General features: G+C 36.8%; 2 protein-coding genes across 3 annotated transcripts; both read right to left on the reverse strand.

The window, feature by feature from the left end:
* Positions 1–4,745: 4,745 nt before the first annotated feature.
* Positions 4,746–11,844, reverse strand: LOC145781825 (troponin C, body wall muscle-like). Its single transcript, XM_082593504.1, has 6 exons — positions 11,752–11,844; positions 10,728–10,758; positions 8,104–8,250; positions 6,353–6,516; positions 5,728–5,827; positions 4,746–5,108 (listed from the first exon to the last, which is right to left on the reverse strand). The coding sequence occupies exons 1-6, from the start codon at positions 11,764–11,766 to the stop codon at positions 5,065–5,067; spliced, it is 501 nt and encodes a 166-aa protein (XP_082449630.1). The 5' UTR covers positions 11,767–11,844; the 3' UTR covers positions 4,746–5,064.
* A 2,127-nt stretch (positions 11,845–13,971) lies between these two features.
* Positions 13,972–22,170, reverse strand: LOC145782554 (uncharacterized). Of its 2 annotated transcripts, none has more exons than XM_082594359.1 (3): positions 21,829–22,170; positions 15,899–16,019; positions 13,972–14,468 (listed from the first exon to the last, which is right to left on the reverse strand). In XM_082594359.1, the coding sequence occupies exons 1-3, from the start codon at positions 22,126–22,128 to the stop codon at positions 14,038–14,040; spliced, it is 852 nt and encodes a 283-aa protein (XP_082450485.1). In that variant the 5' UTR covers positions 22,129–22,170; the 3' UTR covers positions 13,972–14,037. The 2 variants fall into 2 exon arrangements, with proteins under 2 accessions (XP_082450485.1, XP_082450484.1); XM_082594358.1 differs by having other exon boundaries at positions 15,899–16,022.
* Between the last annotated feature and the right edge of the window lie 320 nt (positions 22,171–22,490).

Raw genomic sequence — 22,490 nt, forward strand, 5'->3', positions numbered from 1 at the left:
CTTGGATAGAGCCCATGGATATAGGTAAAAAAAGTGATCCCATACTTAACTTCAAGCATCGGGAATTGGCTTAGGCCTATATGCTTTAAACGTTCTAATCTTTTGACACTAACAAGAGTATGGCCCAGTGGCGTAACCACAGCAAAATTTAAGAGTGGCAAATAAGCATTTTTCTGATTTTTGCATATGTGAGTGAGCCGGCAACGAGTTACCAAAGGCGGAACACCCACAATACGTGTGGGGGGTCTCTCCCAGAAATTTTTAAAAAAAGTACCTTTAAATTGCGCATTCTGACTGTAGGCTACTTTCAACTTAAATCAGTGTCAAGTGATGCTGTAACAGAGTAAAATATTTTTATTCAAAATATTTTGAGAAAATTTCCCTCTTTGCCTCTCCCCTTGACTATCTCCTGGTAGGGCCATCTCTTTCTCTCGGAGCGTTTCTTTCAGTAACTCCACCAACCCAATTTTCGCTTTGGGCAGAGGTGAGCGCTTTTTTTATATACCAGCCGGGCTACACCAGGTTTGTACAGTTGAAAGCTTTGCTAAACAAATCAATCACTCTTAACTGAACAAGCAAACCAGCAATTATGTTCTGCGCTCAGGGCCGGATTTAGCCTAACTAAGCGCTTCCCTAGGCAGATACGAAAAATGCCGCCCCCCAAAAAAAATGTTTTGATGGTGCGCTACGATTTATATTTTCAATTCCTTACAAAAAAGTTATTTGCACTGTTTATTTGAATACATCAATGAATGTCATTGTATAATGAACTAATTGTGTAAAATCGCTTCCGCCGGGCTTTTTCTCTTGCAAACAAATCAATAACTTCTTTAAAGTCTGTAGAAACAAGTAAAGATGAGTTAATCCTCAAAAATGTGAGATCATTCATTGCTTAGATACTTTAAGCATCAAGGCAAGTCCACAAAATAGCCTGCAACTTTTCCATCAACCTAACATTGACTAAAAACATTTTTTCTAGGCTCCTAAATTTACTAACAGTGAAACAAACCGAACAAAGATTAATAAAAATTGCACAGACAAAGCCTACTCCTCCATAGGCTACTAAGCGAGACAGATAAATAAAAGAAGCGCTAAGCAGCACATATTGTTATAAACCAATCAAGCGTGAAGTACTCTAGGGGCGATGACTTGTCATACATGACTTGCCGCACTGTTTATAAATGTGTGTGATGTGATAACATATTTATTAATTCCTATATATCTGTTGTGAGTTATTATATTCACGTACAGTATTATCAATGTAATATATTCGTATATTTTGCCGCCCCCAATAATTTGCCGCCCTAGGCAACTGCCTACTCTGCCTACTGCTAAATCCGGCCCTGTCTGCGCTTGTTATTTCTTCATTTTCTTACCATTTATTCTGGATCAGTGTTTCCCAACCAGGGTGTCGCGGCACGTTGGAGTGCCATTAACAAAAAGTTGGGGTGCTGCGAGCTATTTCTCATAGGCTGTTCATTTTTCGTTTGTTATGGTTAGCTAGGAACATTGTTGCTAATGAAGTTTGTGACATCATTAAGAACAATATTTGTTGTAGCCTACTATAATTTTCGTGACCACAAATTATTCTTGGCACCCTTTTCTTGTTATGGCTTTGTGATGTCGCAGGCCAGGCCCGGATTTAGGGAAGACAAAGGGTGCAGTTGCTCCGGGCCCCTCGACGTGGAAAAATGTGATTTTGTGTTGTTATTATTATTTTCTCTCAGCCTTTGAAGTTTTTGCAAAATGTCTCCTTTTTCTTTCAAGGTTAATTTTTAATCACAAGATGGCGGCTGAGCTTAGTGTAAAGGCATTAGCAACGGTGTGGGTGACTTTCAAGTTACCTAGCAAAGATTTTCGCACTTTCGGCGCGAAATTTTTTTTCACTGGGACCCCGGTCTAAAAGTGCCCCGGGCCCCCCATCAGTTAAACTCGCCCCTGTCGCAGGCACTGTCTGTACAAGTTCTACCGGTACCAGTTCTAACTAAACATTTCCAGCTCCTGAAATCAAATATCCATTTATGGCATACAACTTCAATAATTTTCTTTGTTTCATTCTCTTATCAAAAAGTAGTCAATCTTTGGTTTCATAATCTAAGACACTTAATCAACATACGAATAAAATGCTCCGCGTCAGTGGCAGCTTTTCTAAAAAGCTGCAGTGGCTGCTGCCTACCCTTTATTAAAAAGCAAAAAGCAGTTCAACATATTTAATTTTGAATAAATTCATAAATTTACTTGCGTACAGGCCCGCAACCAGGGGGGGGCATTGGGGGCATTTGCCCCCCCCAAAATTTTTTGAAAAAATTTTAAGCGTTCTATGCAGTATGAATTGCACTATACGTCGTACACGTACAGCCATACTGTAGAGTGTAGACTATCGAAACCGAAAGTAGGCTACGCTGGTTGGAAGCTATGCTAACGATTTTGTTCGATAAATTAGGCTGGCATCCTGACATCCTCATTATCTGTTTCGTTAGCGTGTACATAATGTCAGCATCCATCATCACCATAAAAAGCGTTTAAAAACATCTAAATAATTCGAGATCAAAAGCAGCTGCGATAGCGTGGTGAATAAGCTACTCAGTTGGGCTTCGGCATTTGTAAATCTGATTTTAAATGAATTCTTGAAAGTGAAAGGCCAGCAAGTGCGATTGATGCGGTGTCAGCAATAGAATCCCAAAAAGAGTTTTATCCAAACGTTTACAAACTCTTGATAATTTTGGCTACACTTCCAGTCACAATTGCTTGTGAAGAAAGAACATTTAGCTGTCTACGACGCTTGAAAAGTTACCTTAGAAGCACTATGGGGCAGGACAGGCTTTCTGGACTAGCTCTCATGCAAATCCATCGTACTCAAATTCCAAGCGCGGAATTGGTGTTAAACGAACTTGCCAAATCAAATAGAAAGTTAGACATTATGCTCTAAATTAAAATGTCATTTTGCATTTGCAAAGTCAATTTCTTTGGGCCTACAAACATAAAAACTTGTTGAGCCAACAAAATGTTTCAGGATTGTAATTTGTAATTACCGTGTTGAGTTTATTGATATGTATCTGTTTGTTTAAAACAATGAAAACTATTAATACTACAAAAAGTGCTCAATGCCAAGCAAAAAGGCAAAGCAGAGCAAATTAAATCAAATATAGTTATTACTATCTGAAGCCTCCACAAACTGTTTCACCTAACGGAACTTCATCTGTTAGGTGAAACAACTTGCAAAGGCTTCAGATAGTAATAACTATATTTGATTTATCTGTTTGTTTATGTTGATGTAAATAGCCTATATGTTATTGATTAATTTATGACTCCAGTCGTGCCAATGCAGTTCGTAGCCTACAGATGTTGTATTTTATTTGTAATCGACTGAACACATTACTGTAATATCGTAATTTCCTTCCTTGGTTAGTCATAGCTAAATGAGAAAAGGTTACAAAGGCTAGTTTTCTTTAATGCTGTACTAAACAAAAACGTGATTGACATAAGTTATGACCACTGAACCGTAACATAATAGTGCCACACACTCTATCAATGGGCGTGGACATTAACATAAAAATGTCACAATGCATCATTTTAATATTTGTTCTTTGATAAAAATTAAATGCCCCCCCCGAAATTATTTGCTGGTTGCGGGCCTGCTTGCGTAAACCAAATTTTTGATTTTTTTATTATAAAAAGATTATAAATTTAAAAGATTTTTTTATTATTTAAATGACTGTTATTTTTGTATTTGAACCAATTAGCAGCAGGAGAGCTCATTAGCGTCTGTAAATGCTGTTTGCGCTATTATGATACAATCTGAAAACAAATACAGTACGTGTACATTTGGGAGATCTATGCCATTGAAAGCTAAGCAACAAAAATTTATATTTCATGAGCTGCAACTGCGACTCAAGTTGCTTTCCCAGTGATGTCATACAAAAAACATTGCGTGAGGTTTCCTTGTTCAATATTTTTGGTTAAACCATTACACATGACCATAGAATTAACAAGGAGAAAAGAGAAGGATGATCTGGGAGGGAAAAACGTGGGCTTTGAAAACGAGAAATTAAAATGGCTTTCTTGTTGTTTCTAAGATCATGTGTAGCCTAATGGTTTACCGTATTTCTACTTTTGTTAAAATTATTTTTGAAACTGTTATTGTTGCTTTTGAAAAAGTTTTTTTTGGTTTTTATTGTAGACTAGTTCGTGTTCATAAATATCTGCGAAAAACTTCTCAAGTCACAAAAATTGGAACCAATGAAAAATACTGTATTCTTTGCACATTTCAAAATTTTTCAAACAAATTGTGTTTTCAAAAAAAAAAGAATTATGTTGCTAACACATGATAATAATTTTAGTTATTACTCTGAATCGAATAATCAATGCAACAACTGGGCGTTAAAGGTTCAATTTTTGTAGCTACCAACCAAAAATGGGCTCGTGCAACGTTTGATCAAAGACGAATGCGCATCGTACTATAGGGCTAGGCAATCGCAATTGTCAAGAGACAAGGCGCCTGGTCTAATATAATTGGAAACGTTCAACGTACGTCATCGGCGAGCTATCTAAAAATATCAACATTGCCTGATATGGGATTGAGATGACAGCTACCAGATGATGCATAGCTCAGTTGACTCCTGCCCTTCTTGTCCTTAACTTTTGTGATGTGGATAAAAGTGATTGCTTTGACGTTGCGTGAAACTGTATTAACATTAAATCTTTGCAGTTTATATGTCGGCTGACTCCAGCCACATAAAGACAAATCAAAAGAGACAAACGCTTGTATTTCAATTTACAGTCTTCTGCAGACGTTCAAGCGGCTACGAGCGCACATTTCACATCCTAATTTACCCGAGATACACTGACACAACAATTTGAACAAATCTTCATTCCCCAACGTTAATTGCTCAAACCATTTGTATGAGAGCATGTATGGGAAATCACTTTACTGAAACACAAGGTTTTGCTTTGCTAAAAATGCACGTTAAAAGAGTTTTAGACTCTGAAGAATCTTGAATGGAGAAGTTGCGCAAAAGATGATGAAAGCTTGTTCTTTGCTTCCTTGGGGTCAAGATGACGTCATTATTGGACGCACTGCGGAACGAATTTCATCATATTCACCCATTCTGTAATAAACAGTTTGTTTTAGAAATGATATGAAAGGCAAGGTAATACAACTGCAACAGTTGAGTTCTATAAACTCTTAAAACCAACGTACTGCAGGTTATTGCTGTTCAGTTTAAACATGTCACAAAATCTTGGAACAATCAAATATTGGATCAATCTGACCAGTTTCAATTTCAATTTCAATTTTCAATTTATTTTTTTCTTTGTCGGAAAATAACAGCAATCATAAAGTTACAAATAGTGAACGGGAACAAAACCAACAAAAGGAAAAGGTGGCAAAACTACAAAAGTTTAAAACGTGCATGCGATGCAAATTTAAAGACCAGGCCACGATTTGATCTATATCTCCTCTTTTGCATGGGCCACTGGGTAAAGATATCAAGCCGTGTTTGAATTATGCATTTCTTTCTATGAAATGTCATTTACCCAAACAATCGCTCTGTGATGCAATATCTGCAGATTAATATCCGTATTCTCCACGAACTATTTAGTTTATCATTGCTGACCGCTGCGAAAATGGTTTTACTGTATGTGTGTGGGATTAAAAACGAAGTTTCTAGATATTGCTTTTGATTTAGTTTATCTATTATTTATATTTTAAATGGCTTTGTAAGCAACCTTCGTAATCCAACATCCCATCTTGGTTTTTGTCTCCATCATGCATCATGTCATCAACCTCCCATCTTTCTATGCATTCTCCTGTTCCTTCCATGGCATCCTGTCAAGGGAAACAAGAAGAGATTAATAAAAAAGAACATCATCTTTTTGGGAACGAGGAGATTCTTCGCACCCTCTGCCTTTCGGCTGGCGGGAAATAAGGGCCCTTTTGGATGTGTGTTCATTTTTTCAAAGAAGAACAACATGACGCTAAATGTGGTACTTTGTAAAATCACAAATTACTTCAGTGGTAAAACGGTGCATTTTACGATATAAGTTATACAAAATACTTGTTAACAATAATGCTAATTAAAGTGCTTTCTGTTGTAATTGTGTATATACTGTATTCGTATTGTACTGGCCAGTAGCGTTGTCAAGTCGTTCAAGAAGTACGTTTGGGCCAGGGCCTAAGATTACTTTAGGGGCCCGTAGTCTTTCCAAGGGGCCCGAGGCTTGAATAAACCACTTAGTTTTTTTTGAGTTACGTTTTTCTAAGAAGCGCCTGAGTTGGAGCCGAAAAATTTCATTAGTGACGGGCCCAAAAAATGGATAAGAACAATTTTTTGATTTATAATACATAGCTCACTTTTAATTCGTCCCATTCAATAAATCCATCGCCATTCAAGTCGAATAATCGGAAAGCTTCGGACAGTTCTTTTTCGTCACGTTCGGGAATTTTCGCTTCTTCTTCGGCCTGCATTTGTCGGTACATCATCAAGCAAAATTCTTCAAAATCAATAGTTCCGCTGCCTTAAAATATGAAACAGTATTTGCGGTTGTACTTAATTGTTTGAAATTTGGTGCCGTTTTTACAGTGTCCTGTTTTTTAACTTCCAACCTATATCGGTATTTAGTAATTGAGATCAACAAATGAGCAGATTATTTCAAAACTCGATAGCGTAACAACAAGAAGTTAATTCGTTTTTCAGACAGCAAATCGTCTTTTCCAGACCAGGTAGCCTACTGATCTTACCTTAGCCCACCATGTGAAAAACTGAAGGCTACCAGATGAAATTACCGTCTAGGTTTGAAACATCTAGCAGATCGTATCAAACCAAGCAGATTGTCCGATATAGTTATGATGACGATGATAACAAACTTAATCAATTTACATTTTTTTTATCTGAATAAAAATTCTCAAAAAATATGGTCTCCGACAAATTGTTCATAAGCAATGTACGTAAAGCAATTGTTCGTAAGCAATTGTTCGTAAAACAATTGTTTGTAAAATTAATTCTTCGTAAAACAATTCTTCCTAAGCATTTTTTTGTGCATGCAGTTAAAATTTGATGTTTACGAAGAAATGTTTTACGGATTTCATTTTACGAAAAACAGTTTACGAACAATTGTTTTACGAACAATTGCTTACGAACAATTTGCCTATAACCAAAAAATATACTGTAAGCTGTAAGTAGGCCTAGCTTTCTCACAAGTAGGTCAAAAAACGATAAAACACATATTATCGCACACCGCTGTTTCAAAATTGTAGTGGAATGAAAAAGCATTTTACAAAACCATGCAAATGAATTTCGACGAAAGCTGGGTCATGCAAATAAGAAAAATGCAAACTAAAAGAAAAAGTGATACCGATGCAGTCTGTAGGCTACGATGTACAAGCAGACTCGCTTGTGGATGACAGTAGATGCCAATACTTTGACCTCACAAACGCCTTTAGTTTCCTGATAAGAAAAATGCCTTTCAAAAATGTGCTGCAAATGATGCGTGCTTATCAAGAGGTTTTGATTGTTCGCGAATACATAGCACATATCGACTCAAAAAAATAAATGACCGCCAAAAGGAAAAAATTCTACAGCACCCAATCAGCTAGAAAGAGCAACTTACCTCAGTGAGCAGTTATATGACAGTGGTTGCTCGTGCTCTAACTGCATTATAGTTTCGAGTTTTCAAATGACTGATTGTGATAATCATTAATCAACTTCAAAAATTTTGTTTACAATGGGATCTCTCACAAAGTCAAAACTACTTCCAGCTGATATCATAATTTTCGTGGTGCTACTTCAAGTGATATTTCATGAACCGTTTGATATAATATTGATTCTATATATCTGAGGTGCATTCAAAGTTTAAAAACTAAACAGCAGTTCTATGGAGTTTTCAAGTGGCGAAATGATTCAGTAAAGCCATGCCTACGCAATATCACGCAAGATGACTACACATTGATTTTTAAACAGATATGTTGAAGAGAAAGTTCTCTAGCAGAAAACAAGTTACAGCAAATGGTGACAAACTTTGGATAAAAATGACATTTGTCGAGCGCGGAAGCAAAACAAAGTGATTTCATTTGACCACGAATGGATTTGGTGAGTGATCACTCACCATCCACATCAACTTCTTCAATCATTTCTCTAAGATCGTTCTCGGTTGGATTTTGCCCAAGCATTCTCATCACTTTGCCTAGCTCTTTGGTGGTAATTGTGCCATCTTCAGAGTCAGTAACAAAAATATCGAAAGCAGCTCTGAATTCTGTAAACGTTTTTTTATTCCATCAAAACAAAACAACAAACCCACAACATGCTAGTTATTTTTTAATACTATAACTATACAATTATTATTAGCGCTTACAAATGATGCCCCAAATTCACTAACTATCGGGTACAAAGCTTTTCAAAAAGTTCTTTTCAGGTAGTGGATCCTGGAATTTGAAACCCACAGCATGCACAAAGTTGTGATTGGAGCTATTGCAGTAGGCCTGCCTACCTTATATAGTCCTTGTTCATTTACACAGCATTTCGTGAGATTCCTTTGAAAGGAAAGCATTTCTCTGCAACGTTTGGATTTTAAATCATAACAACTGTTAAGTTTTTTCAACAGCAAAACAGCAACCAAAGCAAACAGTCAGCACTGAATGCATCTCAAGTTTCAGGGTAATTCCGTGCTGTGTTGCCTCACCATCTAAATCAACTTCTGCTACCATTTCTTCCAGCTCTTGACCAGAAGGATTTTGACCTAACATTCTCATTACTTTGCCTAATTCCTTGGTAGTAATGGTACCGTCGTCTGAGTCAGCAACGAAAACTTCAAAAGCCGCTTTAAATTCTAGACAAGCGAACAGTTTAATGTGCTGGGACATAGCGATTAATTTACAGTACTGTATATACAGATAGGTTCAGTATATAATACACTAAGTACATAGTTGAGTGAATCATCAAGTACTTAGAAGATTGTTGATTTGGCTTGTATTGAAACACGTCAGCTGTGACTTCCATTTTTTTCATTGACTTAAATTAAATGTTGTCTAAAACTTAAATCAATTTTCTATTAATCAAACTATTTTACCAGTTTCTTTTCGCGTTTTTTTTCATTTTGTTAACAAACTTATAACTAAAGAAGTTTTGTTAGTTTTTTTTTGTTATGTTATCTTCTTCTTTTGTGGTACAAAAAAGCGAACTCTTTACCGAAACTATATTTTCTATGATTGGTGCATACACGGCCTGCAAGAAAAACCTCGATTCCAGGAAAAGTGTTACGTTCAAACTCGCTGCGAGGAAAGTCTGACAAAAAACTTCAAATTTTTGGATTCAGACATTCAGTGGTGGCCTTTGGGGTGGGCGAACTGGGCGACCGCCCAGAGCCTGCAAATTTATGGGGCCCACGCTTATCCAAAATATACACAAATAAAGTTTACATTAAGCACTCGCAAAAAGCAGTAGGCTAACTTAAACTTTCTTTTCCGCCATAGTTTGTAGTTTACATCAAAAAAAAAATGCTCTGAAGCATCCCCAGAACTTGCTGGAGACCTTGACAGTGAAGAACTTTCCACTGAAGTGCAGAGCTTCACAAGAATATAGTTACCATTGAAAACAAAAAAAAACACAGTTCTCTCTATTCTACAGTATTTGTATCAAAACAAACTGAATGTTGTGTACCCTACCTTGTGTTTGTTTCTAAGACTATTTCTTACTGTGCCAGTTACTGTAGCTTTAGAAGAAAGATCGTTTTCTAAACTAAAGTTGATAAAAATTACCTTCGCTCTACAATGAGCCAAGAACGCTTGGTTGGACTAGCTGTTGTTTCAATTGAGCACAACGTAGGCAAAACATTGGACAATGCTTTTCTTATGAAAGAGTTTGCCGCAATAAAAGCTGGAAAAGTGAATTTTGTGTAAGTGCTGCAGACGGGTGGTGTAGGACTCGGATGGCACTGGGTGAGGTAGTGCAATATAGTATCAGAGTGATGTCAAGATGTCACAGCATGAAATACACCTTTCTCGCTTACCATCGCTGTTTGTTGTTGTATCATGTTAATTCCTTTTTGTGTTATTGTGATTTGTGGTTATTTGAGTTTGCGTATTTCAATTTGTCGATACGCAGGTGGTAGGGGGCCCTCATATTACTTCTTGCCCAGGGCCCACAAAACCATAAGGCCACCACTGCAGACATTATCGCGCTGCCTCTTTTCCGCGCTCATCCAAAGAATGAGCGAAGAGCTATTTTATTATAGTCTATCATAAAATTAATGTAGGAGCAACGTAGTTGGAACGTTTCGTTGATCTGAATGCAAAGTTCTGAGTCCAAAATGCATAAACCGAAGTTAAAGTGGTTTTGCAAAGAAAAAATGGTTTGAAAACTAATAGACTGTTGTTGCCTTTGGTGCTGTGCAAAAGTTCTTTAAATGTAGCTTCAAAGATAAAAAAAAAAACACTTCAACTTTCAAAACATTTGCTGAATCATGAGTGTAGCCTCCGCATTCAGAGCGCTCTACGTTTTTTTTTTTTTTTTTAAGTTATAATTTTACTTCGTTTTTAGTGCTGTTATGATGAACATAATTATTATAATAATTGAATTTTATAACTTCTTGTCAACTTCTCATTTTATCTCAATTCAATTTAGAAAAATTGTCAAGTACTTTGCTGTCACGTTGGAAAGTAATAAAACTAAAGTACGCACATATACTTTCTTCGACATATGTTTTTATCTGGCATATACAGTATGTTCTCTCACCTGCTTTCTGGTCGTCGGTCAAAGTGAAGTCCTGAAATAAAATCACTTGTTAATTTCAGCGCCAAATTGTTCAAATAACAAAGCACAGCAACAAACGTATAGCAGGTAAATTTTACATAACTTTGTCCACAATGACAATGACAATTTTTTTACTGTGTGTCTATTGTGACAACATATTCAGTTTACAGATGCAACACAAACGTCATTTGAAGGAAGCAAAAGATTATGCTGTCATCCAGTCAACTACTGCCATTTTGGCAGGATATTTAGTTTGTCAGCAAGACACAGCTATGTGCTTTCAAAAAGTGTCAAACAGGGGGCCTTTCGAGCATTCTGCGCCACTCTCGTCGCTTGGTCACGCGACCATAAGACAATGATTAATCTTTTTTTTGTTCGGTCAAGTAAAAGATGCCTCGCGGCTCAATGGCTGTCGAATTTTAAATCTTTCTTCTGAATCCATCTTTTCCGGTCAATGAGGCTATCCAATGTTCTGTGAATTGGATTTGTCTCAGATAATTGTTTTTCCGGTGGCCTACCACAAATTCTACTTACTGGTTAGCACAACTTCCTTGAAACAAATCTTAAATTTTTGCTAGTGTAATTAGCTGGTTTGAATTTCTTGAAATAAATTGCTCTTTTTCATACGAATCGCTAGAAGTCAGCCATAGCACCAAAAGCTCAAAACTTTACTGTACTGATGAGACCCTCATGTAGCCTTTCATTGACCAATCCAATAAATGTTTGAACACTTAATCCTCCTTCCTTTGCAGCTTTTGTTTAAAAATATATTGTTTTCATTGAATGCGCATACCATGAATTGACGCCAATTAGCTACTTTGTTTTGAAGACATCGAAATTTGTAATTGGTTAATGGGCTATCAAACAAACTCATTAACAAGTTGATAACAAGTTGATTAAATAGCACAGAGTAGGCTATAAAAGAGCGGTTTTAAGCGAAGATCACACCATCAACAAACGTATACAACAAATCTACAATGAAAACAGAAACAAGCATTTTCCTTACCATTTCTTTGCTCATTTTTATGTTGGAAAAGTGCTGGGTCAATCGAGACGTGTAATGCGCGTTGCCTGCTTACAATGTTTAAGAAATACTCGCAGATCTAAGTATCAGCCATTCGGTCACTGCGGCTGTTCAGATAGAAAAAGGCTGCTATACTCGTTTATAATGATGACGTAATTTTCATATCAATTTTATGGTATATTACTTAAGTGACATGTTAATGTGACAAGTGTGTTTTATTTAGCGTCACAGCCAAGCCGCTACGAGAGTGCAAAACCGGTGTTTCCTCTTTTTTTTTCTAAAATATGTTCTGAATTGCCTATACTTTTAAAAATACGAAATGAATAAATTAAACCACTCTTAATTCTTTAAAGTTCTTTAAATTTTTAAGGACTTTTTAGAAACCCTTTCGTAGTCCACGTTTGTTCTTACAATGAAAGTAACATTCTTTGTCTTCCAGTGAATTTACTCCACAGAAAATCATGCGCGGTGAGACATATTTATACAAGTCTAACATTTCGTAAAATCCTGCAAACCTTTGCGCTTCTGCGTAAATCCGCATTTGCATAGTTCTGTGAAACTTGACGACATAACCATAAGGAAAATATATCCACAAAGCATAACAAACTTAATTAATTTTGACTTCAATCAATAATTGCTTAGAAGATTTGCTTTCGTGAAATTATAGTGAAAGTATCAAGGGTATCATGCAGTTGGGGATCCAAGGAGAGAGATTGGGCGAAATCGCCCTCCTAAAACACGGACAAGTAACTGTAGTCATAGTGTTTTTGCAAAGTCGGATGAATATCGACCTACACATCATTGCGTTTTGTTGAAATCGCCTCCTTCCCCTTAAAACTACTTGCTGGATCTGCTCTTGATGTCATGATGATCTTTTTAGGTCATCCCCAGAAGACGAGAAACGTCAACAACTAATTCTTCTTAATCAGTTTGGTGAAAAAATCTAAAAAAAAAACTATTGCAATCCATTGAAGATAGCAATTTGGATCGTCATTTAAAATTTAGCTCAGTTACTTTAATAAAATCTTCAAATCTGTCCATCAGCAGAGCAATCGATTGATAAAATTGTATCAATAAACATTTTGATAGGATTTTGAAGACAAACAAAGGCTGAGTGCGTGGCTATGTAATTAACAAACTTGCAATATTCGCGAGGGACTTGGTATGATCACTCCAACCTCATAGGCCTATGCAAGATTTTTTTCCGAAGGGACATTGGACTTTAATTTACGTTGGCGCATCCTGTCAGCTGACAGCAGTCCCAGACAGCAAATTAGGCGTTTTTTACATTGATTCAACGTCTGCGGTAAACAATACGACTGATTTGTCATATGGGTTCTTGAGCTTTAAAGAACCTCAATAGCCTAAAGCATAATTTCGTTTTTGTTTAGAACTCGACGACTGTTCCACTACCCGTTTAAGTTTGGTATGTCTTCTCAATTGCACTAGCTGCCAGGCGCGATACTAAGAGTTTTTTTCGGGGGGGGGCCAGAAAATTTGAAAATCAATTAAAAAGAAAGTAAAAGCTAAACAGATGTGAACAATGATACTACGACATATACGATATGCTATAAAATAGACATTAAAAGAACCATTTTCATCAATTTTGATGCCGAGGGACTAATATCAGCTGTTTAGAAGCTTATCAAACCATTTGATGCGGAAACATACAATTTTTCACAAAATTTCGGGGGGGGCCCGGGCCCCCTGGCCCCCCCCCCATAAATCCGCGCCTGCTAGCTGCTATGAACAAACAATTACTGTAGCCTATTGTTTATGAACGAGAGCAGGCTAAACCAACTAATAGCGCAAACTCGGAACAGGCTGATTACCAGATCCATGTCCTTCAAAAAATGACGTCATTCTCTTTCATGTGGCGACATTAGCGATTTTAACTCTTACTCTCAACTGACTTCTAGGGTTATGAAACGCTGTGAATCTGGAAACGCGTGTATCTACTGTGAGTCCGTGACAGCTGTTGGCTGTGTGCTGCAAATTCAAACAGTTCATTTTTGATCAAATCGAACAAAAACGCATCGTGTTCGTAGCTTTAGTGCCAGCGATCCAAGCAAGAGCAAGTAGGCGAACCTGTCGAAACAGAGCTGACAAAAAAGTTTTTCTCCCAGAAGAACAAAAGTCTGCGTCGTCAATCCATTAACAATAACATAGTAAAGCAGACAAACAAGACACTGATTTGGTAAATAAACGTTTATATAAAAAACGAATCAAAAAATGGTGACAAAGACAAAAACGCAAAAAAAAATTCAGCTAAGTTTGAATTGAAAACATTGAAGAGCATTGGGAAGAGGGTTCGTGAGGGTCTACACCTCTCATAACGTTGCCATCGCAACTTATCTCTGCTGATGAATCGTTGCTTGGCAACGAAGAGTCATTTCCTTTGTTTCCTTTGACAAACGTTGACACGTTGTGAAGTGCACTAAATACTTTTTGTGACACAGAGTTAACGAGACGACTGTTGCTGGAATGTCTTCCGTTAGACGGCGCTGTGACACTATTTTGATAAGATGGCGGATCGACTTCAACAACTGTTGAATCGTGTTCGTTTTCAAAAACAACGCAAGAATACAGAGGAGGGGCTATTGAATCGGTGTCATCATCATTGCAAGACCAGCGAACAGCGATGGCTTCTTCGGTGCTTTTAGGATCAGTTCCATAGTTTGTGATAGTCCCAGCACAATCTGAAACAAATTCTCTGAGTTAGTATATAAAACGTGTTTTTACATAACGCTGTATCCAATAATGGTAGGCACTGTTTGCAACTTATAGTATTCCATAAGCAGGCAGTTTCAGTGCAGTCAGATAAATGCATATCCGAAAGCAGCAACACTATGAATCTATTTTTCCCACGGTAAATGGTAAACAAGAGGAAGATTTAGCATCAGTTTCACGCGATTTAACATAACTCTACAAGGTATCGAACCCAGGTCTACCGACTCAGAGGCGGGCACCGAAACTGTCGCCCAGCGATTCGGAAAATTGCAATTGTAATTGATTCGATCTTTCCAAAAGCTTGACTTTGATAAGCAATTGATATCTAGCAAAATTGCTCCTCGAAACAATTTTTCTCTGAGCGAAGCAAATCTTGTTCTGTGCTGAGAGACGTTTTGACGTGAAACGAAAATCTTCATGAAAAATTTAATTCGAAATGCAACAAAATGAAATCAAGATCAAGACATTGAAGAAAAATATCAAGCCAAATGAAATTTGATTTGTTTCGAAAACTTTTCCAAAATTTGGAAAGCTTAATGTTTTCTGTTGGGCACATCTGCCTAAATAAAATTAGCAGTTTTTGGAAAACATGGCGTAAAGTCAGACTCTTTAAATTTTGTAGTGCTTCAAATTTTGTACTTTTTAAATTTTGGATCCCTAAAAGTTTCTGATCGAGCTCATTACGAAACGAAATTGCTTTTGTTTCAAGACGAAACGAAATGAAACTTCAGAAAGAAGCTTCGAAGTAAAACCAAGATAACAAAACGAAACAAAATTTTAAATAAAAATACTTTCAAACTCTTTTTAGTTTTCAACAGCCATAGTAAGTAGACTTGCATTGAAAGGACGTTGTTTTACAAACTTTAAACAGAGAAGCATCTTTCCCGTGAAATTTACCAATTAATTTTGACCTTTTTATTTACTATTCTACCAACACAAGATACTAAATGTAACATTCAATAGACATTTAACCAAGCCAGCAAATTAACCCTTTTTGTATCCAACGTCTGTAGACGTTTAATTAATGTAAAAAATGGATGGATTGTACGGTAATAAAAAATGACTCATAAGCACAAATTAATTCTTTGTCGTCAAGTGTAAACGTAGTTTCTAATTAACATCTCTGGTAGCTTTGTCATGGTGAACGTTCAAAATACAGAGTAACGCCACAAGGAGTTTAGTCACGTAGGCAGAAGTAAGACGAAAACATTGCACATTGATGTGACCATGGCCTACTTTAGATACGGCCTAACTTGTCGCATTTTAGAGGAGAAAATTACAGTAAGAGGCTTATTGATGCATTTCGTTTAAGTACGCCATGATGTGACATTGGTCAAAGTAGAATCAACAAAGAATCTTGTTATATTTTTATTTATCCTACTATTGGTTGTTGTCTCACCTTCAGTTTGCACTGCCACCGTGGAAGCAATCTTTCCTGAGAGAATATCTGCATAGCTGGGTGGTTCGTCGCTGTACGTGTACCCAAGTGGCAAGTGTTGATGGATACCTCTTGGCGTTCGCTGCTGAAATTATAAAACAAATCTTGAAATTTTACTAAAAACTAGTTAATGTTGTACTTACAATATGGTTTTCTGCATACAACATGGTCTACTATCACACAAGTTGTACACTATTAAGCATTACCTTTGATTTTTATGTCATAAATCCCTTAACCATCAGCCCCTTTGCTCTAAATCGCTTTGTCATTTATTAGTGAAAGGCCTACTAACGTTAAGGGTCCAGGGAGTACTTTTGAATCTTTTTAAGGTCCCGAAAATGAATGCTAATGTTGAGTTTTTGTTTTCATAGCTGAAGAGCAGCTATCTAACTTCTCCTTGGAAAGACGCTTTGGCGGCTCAGGCATCGGTAATAATTAAGTTCAATATGTGTCAGATAGACAGCAAAATACGTCATTTCCACATTTTTGATTTTTACATTATTTAGGCCTACAATAAAAAAATGACGGATTTTGCTGTCTGGCCATTTTGACAATTTCACCCTTCGTGCCTGGGCCTGCGTCAGTCGTTCAATGTCTCTACATTGCAGGGTTTGCAAGCATGCAAGACTGTTAGGATTAAACTTTCAAAGACGCTTTCCCGGTACTGTATAAGTTAAATTTCTGCAACTCTATTCTCGGACTGAGAAAACGTCTTTTGCGATCTTAATCCTGGCAAGTTTTGCATACTTGTAAAGGCTTTGATCCACTGACGCAGGGCCGGTCACCGAGATTGACTGAGTGATGTTTTCGTTTGTTGTTGAAGTGTTGTTGTCTGTGAATTATTCCATCGACTAGATTCCACTGAGCTGTCTTTGAAATGCGTTGCTCAAACGCACAGCCCGAGAGTCGACCCGTGGTGATAAGGGTTGAGAATTTTTAGTTGTTCAACACAAAATTCTTCGAGTTATTTTACCGCAGCCAGTAAAGTACATGGTATGTTTTTGTGTTCTTTTCAACAAAAGCATCCGTTTTTCATCTTCACTTTTTCTTCAACATTGTTGTCATTTCGGCAAGTTGTTTTCAAAAAACAACAAATCAATGAAATGGCCATAAAATATGTTGTTTGAACCCAATTATGACAGCATCGACGTAACACCGCTCTAAACAAGATAAGGCTTTCTTTCAGTTAAATACACAGCAAGGGCCAACGCAGGTCAATAACAAAATGATATGTTTTGAAATTGTGCGGCGTTTGTCATAAAATGCAAAACCTATTGATGAGGTTTAAGGCAAACCGAATTGATCCGGTAACAAAAAGATAGATTGCGGTTCATTATGCTGTTGACAACACTCCTCGGGTATTTTTTGCTTACTGCGTCAAACCTATAGAAAACAAATTGAAATATCGACTGGCATGCCCTGTATTCGTGGAAATCTTATATGATGTTGGTAGAGTGACTCAACCTTGAAACTAATCTTAATCTGCAAGATTGTCAATAGTTTTAGCTTCAACAAAGTAATACTCTGATAGCAAAGCAACAGATGTCAAAGGAAAGGTTCTCAAACAATCTAACACCATGGTTTTTGATCCTTTTTGTGGAATTGTCAAGTCAAGGATTCCTGAACGTCTCATGGCAATCCCTCATAAGAATTTTTCAAAATTACTCTTGAATTTAGTTTGAGGCAATAATCGTATTGCTTTTTTAAAGTCAATGTACTGAGCCCCAAAGGGGTCCATGAACCCCAGGTTAAGAATGCAAACTAAGCTCATTATCAGAGTAAACTCCTTTATTTTTAACGCGCTTAATTGCTTATGCTTTGTGCAGCTGAAAATAAAAACACAGCAAACAACAATTTTATGTTTTCGATCTCAATAACTTTACAGCTTCTTCACTAAAAGAGAAAAAATTAGTCTTGGTAACGACTTACACAAGAAAGAAACTCGATCATATTTACATTGCTCCTGTGACGTCAAAATGAAAGTTAATTGCTCAGGCATAAACAGATGTTGTTGAGACCGTTAAACGCGATTTGTTTAATGGCCTTCTGACATATGGTGACACTATTGCAGGGATGGCGAACCTTTTTTAGTCCATGGGTCACAAAAGAGACCTTAATCCTTGAAAAAGCAAAAGTGGGTCATACATTTAATTACATGTTAATGCGAAACTACATGTTAATGCGAAACTTGCTGCTGCATCTTCTCTGCAAGTCTTATTATCCTTGGTTGGTAATCCGTAGTTTTTAGCTTCACACATGCAGCACTCATGTCTGAGCTGAGACGATTCCGTGTAATTGATTGTATAAAATTCATGTGCGAAAATAAAGATTCGCACGAATATGAAGAACCAAACAACGTTAACAGAGCTACCGCAAATCTTTTCATAGTTTCAAACGAATTTGGCAGGGAGTTCCACTCTGTAAGAATTATATTTTCAGCATGGTTTTCAACAGCATGAAAGTCACGACCATCTGCAGGGGTCTTATGTTTTTATTTATTTAATTTAAATTTTTATAACCCCTGTGACAGCAGATACGCTGCTGGCGTAACGAAGCTTCGATGGCACAGAGATAACGCAATGAGTCTCCAAGAATTTATTTTATTCGTGAGTTCGAATTGCAGAATTTAGAACGTCAAAATTTTAACTAGCGTTTTCAGAATGAATAGATTTTTGAATTTATTTTATGTTGTTGTTGAGTGCAGTTTGCTTTTAAAGGGTACAAAAATGTAACATGATTTGCTAACAATCAAGAACACAATAGCTTTATTACGTTATAAGCACCCAGTAACTTGCCGTGATACTGATAACGCACTATACTACGGCTTTAATTGTGTCAGACTGCTATATGTAGACTTACCATAATTTCTTGGGCATAATCCGGGACAAACTCAAAACTATGAATGAAATAACCGGACGAAAGGCCGAAGGCCTGAGCTTGGAAAGTTTTTTTTCCATATTTATATTTATAAGTTTTAATATTGCATAATAAAGTATTCTACTTAGATTAAATAAAACATTTTATTACTTTATTTAAAGGAAAATACATGTTAATTTAAGCAACACTAAGTCACAAATCAGACATTTATAAGAAAAAAAGAAAGAACAAACACTGAGAACCAGGCCCGGATTTAGGGGGGGGGAGGGGGGCAGAGGGGGCAAGTGCCCCAGGACCCCGACTTTTGAAGGGTGGAAAAAATGTGATGTGGAAAAAATGTGATTTTGTGTTATTTTTTCTTCCTTTCAGCCTTTGAAGTTTCTGCAAAATGCTGTGCAGTGCTGGATTGATGGTACTGTAGACGCAGAGGTGGTTTTACGCGCCGTAGGCGCGACAAATTTTTTGCAGGGGGGCCCCCGATCTAAAAGTGCTCCGAGCCTCCCATCAGCTAAATCCGGCCCTGCTGAGAACAAAGAAATAACACTAACTCACAAGTCAAACATTTATAAGGGGATGCATTCAGAAACCATTGGCTTCATCGTTTCATTGAAGTCAATAGAATAATGACGCAATAAACGTCACTCATTATTCCCTAACTAAAGGATTTCTTAAGCTATGCGCGATATTTTACTCAACCTAATAAGCTAAAAAAATTAAGATATTAAAATAAGCCTCGAGTTAAAGCAAAGTTATGCCTTTTGGGACGGAATTATTTCATAATTTTGCATCAGGTTGGAGTTAATTTTGAAAATTTCACTAAAGTAAAATTCCGGGACATTTTGCTAACCGGGACGGGACACCGGGACAGACGTTTAAACCGGGACGGGACACCGGGACAGACGTTTAAACCGGGACTGTCCCGGCCAAACCGGGACGTATGGTAGATCTAGCTATATGGCACTTCGGTACGGTATTAGATTAAAATATGGTGGGGCCTTACTACACATATTTAGTGAAACATTTATTCTTTGCTGAAATGTTTGTTTAAATTTCATTATTTTCAAAAAGACAAGTGGGTCACTGAAAATCTGTGATGGGTCACTTCGTGACCCGCGGGTCAGTGGTTCGCCATCCCTGCACTATTGTAATCGATATCATCTGACCGGTTCAGTTTCTTTGGATGCATTTCTCTTTGGTTATTGGCAGCAAAATAAACCTGTTTGGCCGGTTGTGAAACATCAGCTATTTTGCAGCAGGTTGTTGGCCAAACAAGCAAAACATGGCATTTACACTTGTGATAATTTTCTGATGTTTCTATTTTCAAACATGATTATTTTTTACGGTTTTTAAAATAGCCTTTCTCGAAAACTAGGCGTCTACATACCCGAAGAAAATTACCTCAGGTATGCCTTTGGCTATGCTTAAAGTTATTCGAGCATTTGGTTACCAAGATGTTGCTTTCATTATGTGCTGGACGCAATTTCACTTCCCATCCAGTGACTGTTTATGCGATAATTGGCGAAAGAAAAATAATTTATTATTTTTAGGCAGAATTTTGCCAAGTCATTCTTGGTCTCTTGACAGAATCGATGTTTTTATGCTACAAGCGATGATGCAACATGCGAGATATCACAGCATGCTAGATAGTGCAATAAATTTATATTGCTTTCACAAATATCTTCATATTTTAATGATGTTCAGGGGCGAATTCAGCAACTAGCCATAAGGGGGGGAAGCGATTTTAACAAACACAATAATGTATAGGTCTACAGTAAATTAATTCGACCTTGCAAGTACAAAGTAAATAAACTTATTTTTCTGTGTTTAAAGGTGGCGATCTCCCCTATTGCTCCCTCCTGGATCCGCCACTGACCATGTTGCCATTTGTTTGTCTCTTTAATTCAAGCTTCAACATTTTTTCTAACAACTATGGAAATTTAACAAAAATAAAACTTCATGACAACGTATTCTAAACTAAGAAAATGTATTAAAAATGAATTAAATCAGAAACATGAAAACTTAAAAGAACAAACAAGATATATATAATGTCTAATTGAAAAAAATTCCGCGTTTGCAGGTCCGACAATAAACGGCTTTTACGTGTGTCCAAGAACTGTTTTCTTAAGAATCCTTGGTTTAAGACGCGCTAGTTATGTGTTTGCAGCAACTGGCAATTAAATGTAACTGACATTCCATGTAACAACCAGTTTATGAGAAATTTACCAATTACGCAATATATCATGATTTTCGTTACAACAAACGAATTTAATTAATGTCAGAGAACTTTGTGTTTACCATTTACAGAAAGCATGCTTATTAGGCTACATGCAGACGTCGAATCAATGTAAAAATGATGGATTTTTCTGTCTAAGGAGTTCATTTGTTATAAGTGATACTATTTCTAACAGAAATACAAACTGCGCTATTTTTGCTCCAATAGTTTATCCAATACATCTTTGCAAAATTTGAAAAAGGCAGATTTAAACTACAGGATTACATGTTCAATCTGAGACATGCCTTATGGTCTAACTCTAATCTAATCTATGGTGACACTTTGCTTTGCAATGCATGACTGCTTTATGCGTGCACTGTCGAAGTCTAAATGTTATGGTTTTTCCGCCAGCATATAGTTGGACGAACGCTACAGATACTCTACTTACAAAGCTTCTATTCAAAAAGTTGTACGTTTTTACAGGTATTACAAAATGAAATGCCCTATTTTTGTCTTTGGTGACACAGTCCATAAATTTGTTTCAATTCATTGTCATTCAGACAATGCGAAAACTTTAACTCTCACTGTAATTTGTTGATTTCAGAAAACTGGAGGAGTGTGTTAGCAACAAGAAAGGGCTTGTCTCGTCATCAGACGTTGAATCAATGAAAAAATGACGGATTTTGCTGTCTGGGATGCATCATCACTGACACGATGTGGATACCAGATCCAAAATTGACGTAATCTTTGCAATTTGTCAATCAATTAAACAAGTATTGCCATCACAATTAAGTCTACTTACATTACGTCCCAAATGTCTTTGTCTTTGTCGTTGTCTTCTTTTACAAATGACGTAAACTTTGCAACAACACAATAGAATGGCAGTTGCAATCGCTATCATGAGCACCATAAAAACTCCAGCAGTGACGCTTAGGTCCATGAAGTTAGGTTTGTTAGTGTGAGATGGCTCTGTACTTGCGACAGTCACTCCGCTGTGAGCAGTTGTAGAATCATCCTCTGATTTGGTTAAGTTGAATTCGATCACAAAAATGCCAGATCCACTGTCACTGACCGTAAACGGAACTGGTCTATGAATTTGCATAACTCTCTTTGCCGAAACCCTTATACAACTAAAAAATATGACTATTTACCTGTAAGAAAATGTAAACAAAATTTACACCTGTTTAAAATACACTACCATGCATAAAAATCCTCCCTATTTTTAGCGAAACATTTTGGGGAGATTTTGCTAACAATAAACAAAGCTACAGTAAAATCAATGGCGGAAAAAAAACTATTTTTTCTGTGCCTGGAGAACGAGTTTGTGCTATCTAGTCTGCAACCAAATAATTTATTTAGTCTTGGCATAATCTGTCATTTTCTTATGTGATAACATATCTTTAAATTTTCTGCTGCAATTAAGATCAAAATCTTTTTACTACTAAACGTGACAACCGTCGAGTT

This window comes from Aplidium turbinatum, chromosome 13, assembly GCF_918807975.1.
Source record: "Aplidium turbinatum chromosome 13, kaAplTurb1.1, whole genome shotgun sequence".
Lineage (NCBI taxonomy): Eukaryota > Metazoa > Chordata > Ascidiacea > Aplousobranchia > Polyclinidae > Aplidium > Aplidium turbinatum.